Raw genomic sequence first — 9,974 nt, 5'->3', positions numbered from 1 at the left:
ATCAAGTAGATGTTATTATGTCTCATACCTTTCAAGGCTACTTCCTTAGAGTCTTTTTGATGAATGGTGCAGTAGTCATTCTCAAAGACGACTTTGAGTCCTTTATCACATAATTGACTTATACTAAGAAGATTGTGTTTAATCCTTCCACAAACAGCGCATCCTTGATCTCTAATGTATTTCCTCCACCAACATCACCCATTCCAATAGTATTTTCCCTTGTTGTTATTCCCATGTGTAACAAATCCTTGTTCCTTTCTTTTAAAGTTCTTAAACTTCCTTTTATCTCTAGTCATGTGCCTTGAACAACCACTGTCAAGATACCACATTGATTTCCTAGATTTAGAAGTCATATGCAAAATAAGGAAACAATTTCTTTAGGTCCCCAACAACTTGTTTGGGTCCTTGGGGTTAGAGATAAATATTTACCTAAAGACAGGCACCCAATAATACTTCTGATTTAGAACACCAAAATATTTAATGTTGCACTTATTTGAAGTATGACTCTTTTTCATGTAGTAAAAACAAGTAGCAGCACACGCATTCATAGAGTAAGCAATTCCTTTTTCTACCCAGACTCTACAAGTTCTTTTAGTTTTATTTTTCTTATTACAATTATGAGCATGACTGTTCTTATTTGAATTTTTCTTAAGAGCAAGTTTTTTAGAATTTTTATTTTCTAATGCATCTTCAAGATGTTTTTCCAAAATACATATATCAAACATGTAACTTTTACAGAAAGCACATTCAACAATTTCTTTTTCTAAAGTTGAAATTTTATTCTTTAAAATTTCTTCTTCCTCAAGAGATTTTTCAAGTTTATTTTGTAATTCTTTAAACTCAGATTTTAATTTCTTGTGAGCAGTATCTAATTTACTAGATTTAAGAAGCAATTGTTGAAATGCATCATAAAGATCATCATAATCATTTTCATTGCAAGTAGAACTTACCTCACTGTCAGAGACATCATGGTCAACCATCAAACAAAACTTTGCTTATTCCTCATCAGAGTCACTAGAGCTTGATGTACTTGAGGCATTATCTTCCCATGCTATGTATGCCTTTTTATTAAAAAATTTCCTACCCTTCCTTTCTTCACTTTTCTTTGAATTGGGCAATTAACCTTAACATGTCCAGTTTCTCCACATACATAACACTTGAAGTTTGACGATGATCCTTGATTGTCCTTCTTATTGCTCTTGAATTGATTTTTACCTTTGGCCTTCATGAATTTTGTAAACTTTTTAATCATCAGACTTAGATTCTCATCATCATCAGACTCTTCTTCTTCTTTGTGTTTTTTGCCTTTGATGACCTCAGACTTAAAGGCAATATTTTTCTTTCTTCCAAGATCTTCTTCTTCATTTAATCTACCCAATTCAAGCTCATGCTCCCCTAGTTTTCCAAATAGAGTCGCCATTGTCATCGTTGCAAGATTTTGTGACTCCGTGATGGCCGTCACCTTTGGCTGTCAAGTCTTGTTCAAAGATTTAAGAATTTTTATATTTAATTCATCAGTGTCAAAATTTTTACCTAGACTCGTGAGATGATTGATGATGTGTGTGAATCTTTTCTACACATCATAAATGGTCTCTCCTTGCTGCATATAAAACATTTCGTATTCTTGAATCAAGGAGTTCTTACGTGCTCTTTTTACATCTTCTGTTCCTTCATGAGTCACTCGCAAAATTTCCACATCTCACATGCAATGGTGCGTACTGAAATCCTGTAAAACTCATCAAAGGTCAAAGCAGATGCAATAATATTTCTAGCTTTAATATCGTATTGAGCTCGTCTATTTTCATCTGCAATCCATTGTGAAAATGGCTTTGGTTCATGCACTTCATTAACAACATTAATAGGCACAAATGGACCATTTAACACAACATCCCAACTACCCCTATCAACAAATTCCAAAAATATTTGCATTCTAACTTTCTAGAAGAGGTAATTTTCACCAGTAAAAAGTGGAGGTCTATTGATAGACACACCCTCAGCAAAAGTTTGATTTTGTCCAACCATTTTCGAAAATTTTGAAAAACTATCAAAGCAAGCTTTAATACCAATTGTTGGATCAAGCGCTTACCACTTGGCCAAAAGTTATTGCTATTAGTCAGGGCGTAACTCTTTCTACTTAAGAGCATATGAGCTCAAGAGCCATGATTCAATTGTGACTAGGCTCACCTGGCCTCCGGTATGGGACAATTGCTGCCACCTGCAACAATCTCCCCATCAGCAATTATCCACTGGGAATCAAACTCATGACCTTGGCTCTGATACCAATTACTGGTATCGCGCAACGGAATGATTAGCGTTTGGACAAAAACCAAGAGGGGGTGAATTGGTTTTAATATTAAAATTAATACTTTAAAATTTTTCTAAAATTTTACCGATTAATTTAAGAAATTAGTTCCTTCAAATGCAACAATAGACACAATAAAGAGATAGGGAAGAAGATTTAACACAAGTATTTATACTAGTTCAGATCAAAAGATCCTTTGTCCAATTATTAATCTCTTCAAACAAAGAGATTAACTTAATCACTAAAAATATCAGATTACAATAAGATAATAAGATAATAGGGAAAAGAAAACACCTCTCTTGAAGACACAAGAGATAAACAACCTTTCTCTGAATCACACAGAGAACTTGACCTAGCTTTCTTAGCAACAACAGCAACACTCAATATCCTAGAAACCCTCTTAGGAAAGTTATCACTCTACCCACACTAGGCTTTTCAAAGCTTTTTTAAGAACACTTAGAGAACTTCTTTGCAAACATAGCTCTAACACTCTAGCTTCTCAAAAAGGTAAGTTCAAAGTTGAGTTGTAGTTTCTTTAAACAGAGGTTTCAAAAATTAGGTTAAAAGTGGAACAGACATGTTCCAACTGACAAGGATAATCGATTATTCCAGTAGGTTTTCTGAAAACAAATTTTGAATAGGATAATCGATTATTCTGGGAGATAATCGATTATTCCAGTAGGTTTTTGAAAAATAAAAGTTTGCATAGATAATCGGTTATCATTAGTGATAATCGATATCACTATGGTTTTTCCAAAAATGAGAGAACCTAAAGAGACGAAAGTTATGCTGCTGATTCTAAGTTAAGTAAAACTACTCTACACCAACACTTAATTTATTTTACAAGATAACTTTAAACATTTAACAATTTGTCTTCATTCTTGCCTGATCATCATTCAAAATCTCTAGGCTTCCTTCTTTTGCCAACAGTATTATCCCTAAGAAGGGCAAAATATTTTACAATGTTCATTGATGATTGTGATAAGGATTAAGTGCTTGGGATTGTGATAAGGATTAAGTGCTTGGGCTATGTTGACAACGTGAAGGGGTATCACTTATTGGGTCCCACTACCCATAAGGTTATTCTTAGCAAGGATGTAATGATGCTCTAACTAGAAGACGTTAAAAAACAAGAAAACTTGGTTTGCAAGTTAAACAAATCTTGGTATGGTTTGAAAAGGGCGCCTAGGTGTTCGTATGAGAGATTTGTTTCCTTCATCGTTAGACTTGGTTACAATAGACTAAGTTTAAACCATTGTACTTATTACAATAAGCTTGGTGAGGATAATTTTATCATCTTGTTGTTGTATGTGGATGACATGTTAGAGGTAGCCCCAACAAAGCTCGAATATAGGAATTGAAGTCACGATTAACTATAGAGCTTGATAAGAAGGACTTGGGACCGACAAACAAGATTTTAGGGATGTAGATTCACCAAGATAGAAAAGATAAGAAGATTAGGCTTTCTCATAAGAAATACTTACTGAAAATCTTGTGGTGCTTCAACATGCAAGATTGCAAGTCAATCCCTATCCCACTTCCTATCAATTATTCCTCACGTACGAGTCCTAGCAGTGAAGCAGAGAGGATGAAGATGTCTCGAGTATTGTATGCCTTGGTGGTGGGTAGCCTTATGTATGTTATGATTTGTACAAGACCAAACATTGCACAAGTAGTGTGAGTGGTTAGTAGGTGCATGGCATTCAGGTGGGAGATTGTACGAAGAGAAGTCCCACATTGGGGACTTACCTTTGGTGACCATTCCATTGTACCGTCGTTCTACAATGAGACACCCTTTCCTAAAACAGAAGACTTTTAATAAAAGGAACCCAACGCTTAAATTTTAGGGTCCTTCACTTACTTTACACCATACTTATCTAAACTGTCACCAGGATAAACCGTCAGCTCTGATACCACTGAGAGGTTTCTCATGAGGGGAGACACTGAAGATTCAGTATCAATAAGTTGTGAACATGGTTAGTAGGTTCATGGTAAATTCGGTTCGAGAGTATTGAAGTAATTTTAAGAGGATCTTGAGATACATCAAAGGAATCTTGGGTGTTCCGACATAATGGAAAAAAAAAATAAAGAATGGTGTGATGATTTGATTAATTTCATCAAAATCTTCAAGTGTGAGATTATGAGAAGAGAAGTCCCACATCGAGAACTTACCTTGGATGAACTTTCTCATGATGGGAGACATCAGAGATTCGGTGCCAATAAGTTGTGAGTATGCTTATATAAGAGATCAGAACATCACTTTCAATCCAAAATCTTAAGACAATTTATTAGTCATTCTATTCATATACTAGTCATTTTTCTCATTTTTTCCTGATATTGGACTTCCAACTCACCTTGAACTCTTAACACTGCCTACCCTATAACTTGAGATAAATAAAAAATTTGCCTATTATTTTATGTCTAAAATTACACCAAATAAGTAAAACAAAACCACAAATGAATATATGATGTCAATGATTGTAAATGCCTTGTCGACCCGGCATTGATTATTTATCTGAAAATGCATTGACAATTCTGATTCTTTCACTGCTGACAACATTGGCTGCCACAATATTTATTCCTTTTCCAGATCTCATTAAATCCTTCGTATTTTTACGCATTACGGAGTATTTTTCTTTTCATTCTTCATTTTAACCTCTTCCCACAAATCACTTAGCTAATAATTGGAATAACAGCAAGAAAGAGAAGAAAGGAAGAAAATTTTGAAACTTGAAACAGTAGTTACAAAAGTTAAATTTTCTCTTCCTTTTCAATTTTTCCCACTAAAAGACAAAATGGTCTGAATTTTCTTCTCTATGTATTTTCTTTCATCTTAATCAAACATGTCATAAAAATAATCATCTGGGTGATGCATAAATTAGGATTCAAAGTTCTAACCATTTAATTAAAGAATCTAAATCCATACACTCAAATCGACCACTTGTTGATATTCACATGAAATTCTTATTTGAATTATTGCAGTCCATACAATGATAACTACTAGCTTTTTTATCCTAGAGCCTGAGGTACCACCAACCACATATAATTGTCTATATTCCCCTTCCATTACATGCAAAATGAAATGATGCTAGAAATGAAATTTAGCTAGATCCTCCTGAGAGAAAATTTTACCCATAAGTAGGAATAGATGCTCTGTGATGGATTCATATTAAAGGGGGTCTCTATATATCTCTATATACTCTATATACTATGAACCAACCAGTCACAACTTTTGACACAAACCAATGAAGGTGGTGTCACAACAATGCCTCTTCCAGAATAGCCTTCTATCACCTCTCTGCTACCCCTTTCATGCAATCATCAAAAAAAATTGACCCTATATGTCAAAAGAAGGAGTGGTGTTGGTTGTATTTAACTGACAAGATTGTACAATAAGTACAGCTGACCAAAGTTCACCCAAACACTTCAACCAACCATGAATTGAAGCTTCTAAGTTTCAATATGAGAGAACAACCAGTATTTCACCTTGAGGAACATGGTCAAACAGAGAGGTCCCAATGGGTGCTTGATTCTCCCAATCCACCCCCTCTTTGGAAGAAGATATTTACTTCTGTCAAAGAAACCATTCTACCTCATGGGAACAAATTCTGCTTCTCTTCCAAGAGGAAAACCTCCCATGGACGTGCTTTCTCATGCTTGCAGAATCTGTTCCCTATCATTACTTGGTTAAGAGATTACAAAGCCTCCAAGTTCAAAGATGATCTCTTAGCTGGTTTAACTCTTGCCAGCCTCAGCATACCCCAGGTACTTTCTTCACCAATGTTATTTCCCTTTTCTCAATGCAATGCATGCAATGGAAATTGTCCCTTCATTCTTTGATTTCTCATTTGAAAACTGCAGAGCATAGGGTATGCTACGTTAGCAAAAGTTGCTCCTGAATATGGTCTGTGTAAGTACCTGGGTTAAGTTCACACTGTTACTGATATATCACACCAGAAACTGGCATAACCAGAATAGAAAAAAAAATGTGCTTTTGTTTTGTGGATTAACATTTACTTTATTAAATTTCACTGTTGGTTTTGTTTTGTTTTGTTCCATTCAGATACTAGTGTTATTCCTCCTCTTATTTATGCTATGATGGGGAGCTCAAGAGAAATTGCAATTGGACCTGTGGCTGTGGTGTCAATGCTGTTATCTTCTCTGGTTCCAAAAGTGGAAGATCCTGTTGCCAATCCTCATGCCTACAGAAATCTTGTCTTTACTGTGACTTTCTTCACTGGAATTTTCCAAACTGCATTTGGTGTTTTCAGGTGGTTTCCTCATCAGTTTATGAAATTTTTGTTTCCACCCTTGAACTAAGACCACAAAACAGAAAAAAAAACGAGAAAACATCACTGAGCTGTTTAAACTTTTTGGTCTTTAAAACACTTGCTTTAGAAAAAATTCTCAAAACTTAATAGATTTTGAGAAACAAATCATTGACGAATAACATGGAATGGTGTTGGAAAACAGTGTTTTAAAAGTGAAAACATGAGAAAGAAATCAAGCATGGCCCTAGTTAGTAGTTCTCACTTTTTATTATCTTTAAACACTTGCAGGTTGGGTTTTCTTGTGGATTTTCTTTCGCATGCTGCCTTAGTTGGATTCATGGCAGGCGCTGCCGTCATTATAGGTCTTCAGCAGCTCAAAGGTTTGCTGGGGATTAGTCACTTTACCTCCAAAACAGATGTAGTATCAGTGTTGGCATCTGTTTATAAGTCACTACATCATCAAATTGCCTCAGGAGAAAAAGTTAGTCCCTATTCATGTTCTGATAAATTTCACTTAGAATCATATAAAAGTTACGAATTTTCTTCTTCAAAAACTTGAATCCTTTATATTTAGCTGAACTTCTAGCTAATATCTGACACCATTCTTTTTTTATTTATTTCACAGTGGAATCCTCTGAATTTTGTCCTCGGATGTTCATTCTTGATTTTCATTCTAATTACCCGTTTTATTGTAAGTACTTAAATTTCTGCTGCTTACCCACCTCACTATCTTTATGATAAATTCTAAGTTTTAATGATGTATGTGATGTAACTCATATCAGGGAAGAAGAAACAGAAAGTTTTTCTGGTTGCCTGCTGTTGCTCCTCTTCTATCAGTTATACTATCAACTTTGATCGTATATTTGTCTAGAGCTGATAAACATGGTGTTAATATAATAAAGCATGTCAAAGGAGGTCTGAATCCAAGTTCACTGCACCAGTTGCAACTCCATGGTCCACATGTTGGACAAGCAGCTAAAATTGGTTTGATTTGTGCAGTTATAGCTCTGACTGTAAGTCAATTCATTTTCTGCTTTTTTCCAAATTGTTATTATTATTTTTTCCCCAGTTGAGTAACTTGATGTTCTGATTCAGGAAGCTATAGCGGTTGGTCGATCTTTTGCTTCCATTAAGGGATACCATCTTGATGGGAACAAGGAAATGTTATCAATGGGCTTCATGAACATTGCAGGATCTTTGACTTCATGCTATGTAGCAACGGGTGATTTCTTTAGCCAATTAATTTGTAAAGTTTCACTTATGTTTGAGGTGCACCAAAATTGTTTATTTAAAGTTTGTTGGTGAACAATTTCAGGTTCTTTCTCAAGAACTGCAGTGAATTTTAGTGCTGGGTGTCAAACAGCAGTGTCAAATATAGTGATGGCTGTTACAGTGTTTTTGTCCCTAGAATTGTTTACAAGGCTCTTATACTACACCCCTGTGGCTATCCTTGCCTCTATCATTCTCTCTGCTCTTCCTGGATTAATTGACCTAAGTGAGGCTTGCTATATTTGGAAGGTTGACAAGTTGGACTTTCTTGCCTGCATTGGTGCTTTTCTTGGGGTCTTGTTTGCAACAGTAGAGATTGGCCTTCTTGTTGCAGTAAGCCATTGACTATTTAAACTTTTTCTCTCTCTTATTTTATGTGCTGTTATTTCTTTGATTAGAGACATAAAATAGACCTCAGTCATAGTCATAAGCATATGCATATTAAACTTAAGATTAAACATTAATAGATGATTTAATAATGATCCGATAACGGTTGTATGATAAGTCTAATAACAATAAATTTTTATTTTTATTAGTAAGTATTTGCATTCACTTGTTTACTATAAATCACTTTAGAAAACAAAGTAAATGTGACTTTTAAAGTAGTAGTTATTACAAAAGATGATGATTTTCAAATGCAAGAAAGTTTACACAATGTACTCTAATTATGTGAGAATTTGCTGTTATTGTGCAGGTGATAATTTCGTTTGCAAAGATACTGATTCAATCAATTCGACCTGGAATAGAAGTTCTAGGTAGAGTTCCAAGAACAGAAGCCTTCTGTGATGTTACTCAATACCCCATGGCCATAAGCACTCCGGGCATCACAGTGATTCGCATAAGTTCTGGCTCACTCTGTTTTGCAAATGCTAATTTTGTCAGAGAAAGGCAAGCAATTTACAAATGATTTTCAGAGGGATTTAGCCCAAATTAGAACCATGTATGAATTTTTTCACTTGTTCCAGAATACTCAAGTGGGTCTCGCAAGATGAAGATGACCCTAAAGAATCCACCAAGGGCCGAGTCCAAGCAGTAATTCTGGACATGACAAGTGAGTTTCAGTTACATTTTTCAGATTTAAAGAACTTCAATGACAGAAAATTCACAATAAAATTTGATATTATGCCATTGATTGACCCTTTCATATTCTGTTTAACAGACCTGATGAATGTTGATACTTCTGGAATTCTAGCACTTGAGGAACTGCACAAGAGGTTGCTTTCCCGTGGAGTAGAAGTGAGGCCACCATGAATTTCATTACATTCGTTGAATTTATTGTCTCCATTATGTTCTAACATTTGGTGTTATGTTGTTTTTGCAGTTAGCTATGGTGAACCCAAGGTGGCTAGTAATCCACAAGCTTAAGCTTGCACACTTCGTAGACAAGATTGGAAAAGAATGGGTTTTCCTTACTGTTGGAGAAGCCGTAGATGCATGCCTTTCTGCCAAAATTGCAAGAGCTTGATTCATATCATGTGTATGTGCACCCATTCTGAACTTCATCTATTGCACAGGGTTTGGTTTTTGTTTAAAATGTTAGTGCATAATTGGATATCTAAGCACATAAATTTGCGTGATGTATTTTGTATAACACAAACTGAACATCTATACCGAAAAAGGGATCATGCCATGCTATATTGGATGGGGTTTCTAAACCTCCTTGTTATAACATCTCAATTTTGGACAGGGAGTGATGTTTCTGCTGAATGGCCACTCAAATATAATTCAAATAAAGATTTAAATGTAATTAAAGTGCATCCTACTTTTCTTTCCTATGGGACTAATCATTTTGCTAATTTAGTTACATGTTGGGATTTTCATAAAATTGCCAACTTGTTCAAGTAACAGAATAATGAGTAAGTATAGTCTCTATCATACCTTAATTGAATGATCACAGTAAATTATGTATGCTACGGAAAGGGCAAGTAAACACAATTAGAGAATAAAAGATTTAAAAGAAATTAATTGAGGAATATTTTGAAACACTTGGTCTGCGAGACAGAAAATGACTGTTACAATCGAAAAATGGCTGTGTTTAACTTCGTTTATATTACAAATTATCCATGTTCATATAAAGTAATGTAATGTGGCATGATATTTAGTCGTTCTTAAATTTAAAACTTTAGTCTTAT

At 34.9% G+C, this 9,974-nt stretch overlaps 1 protein-coding gene across 1 annotated transcript; it reads left to right on the top strand.

Moving 5' to 3' along the window:
- The first annotated feature begins 5,393 nt into the window (after nt 1-5,393).
- LOC114193378 (low affinity sulfate transporter 3-like) lies at nt 5,394-9,528 on the top strand. The gene is made up of 12 exons (XM_028083144.2): nt 5,394-6,067; nt 6,164-6,212; nt 6,366-6,573; nt 6,862-7,054; nt 7,199-7,264; nt 7,356-7,586; nt 7,669-7,795; nt 7,889-8,175; nt 8,537-8,730; nt 8,808-8,893; nt 9,002-9,078; nt 9,164-9,528. The coding sequence occupies exons 1-12, from the start codon at nt 5,765-5,767 to the stop codon at nt 9,305-9,307; spliced, it is 1,965 nt and encodes a 654-aa protein (XP_027938945.1). The 5' UTR covers nt 5,394-5,764; the 3' UTR covers nt 9,308-9,528.
- The last annotated feature ends 446 nt before the right edge of the window (nt 9,529-9,974 follow it).

The sequence above is a fragment of the Vigna unguiculata genome, chromosome 8 (assembly GCF_037176805.1).
Source record: "Vigna unguiculata cultivar grain cowpea cultivar isolate G323 ecotype 2 chromosome 8, ASM3717680v1, whole genome shotgun sequence".
Classification (NCBI taxonomy): Eukaryota; Viridiplantae; Streptophyta; class Magnoliopsida; order Fabales; family Fabaceae; genus Vigna; species Vigna unguiculata.
The sequence above is the reverse complement of the archived record's forward strand: the minus strand, read 5'-3'. Positions and strand labels throughout refer to the sequence as shown.

Excerpts from the sequence above, each read along its gene's own strand:
- LOC114193378 (XM_028083144.2), top strand. The coding sequence starts at position 5,765 with ATGAGAGAACAACCAGTATTTCACCTTGAGGAACATGGTCAAACAGAG. Across the intron at positions 7,265-7,355 it reads TTCTAATTACCCGTTTTATT|GGAAGAAGAAACAGAAAGTT; the intron begins GTAAGTACTTAA and ends AACTCATATCAG. Across the intron at positions 8,176-8,536 it reads AGATTGGCCTTCTTGTTGCA|GTGATAATTTCGTTTGCAAA; the intron begins GTAAGCCATTGA and ends GTTATTGTGCAG.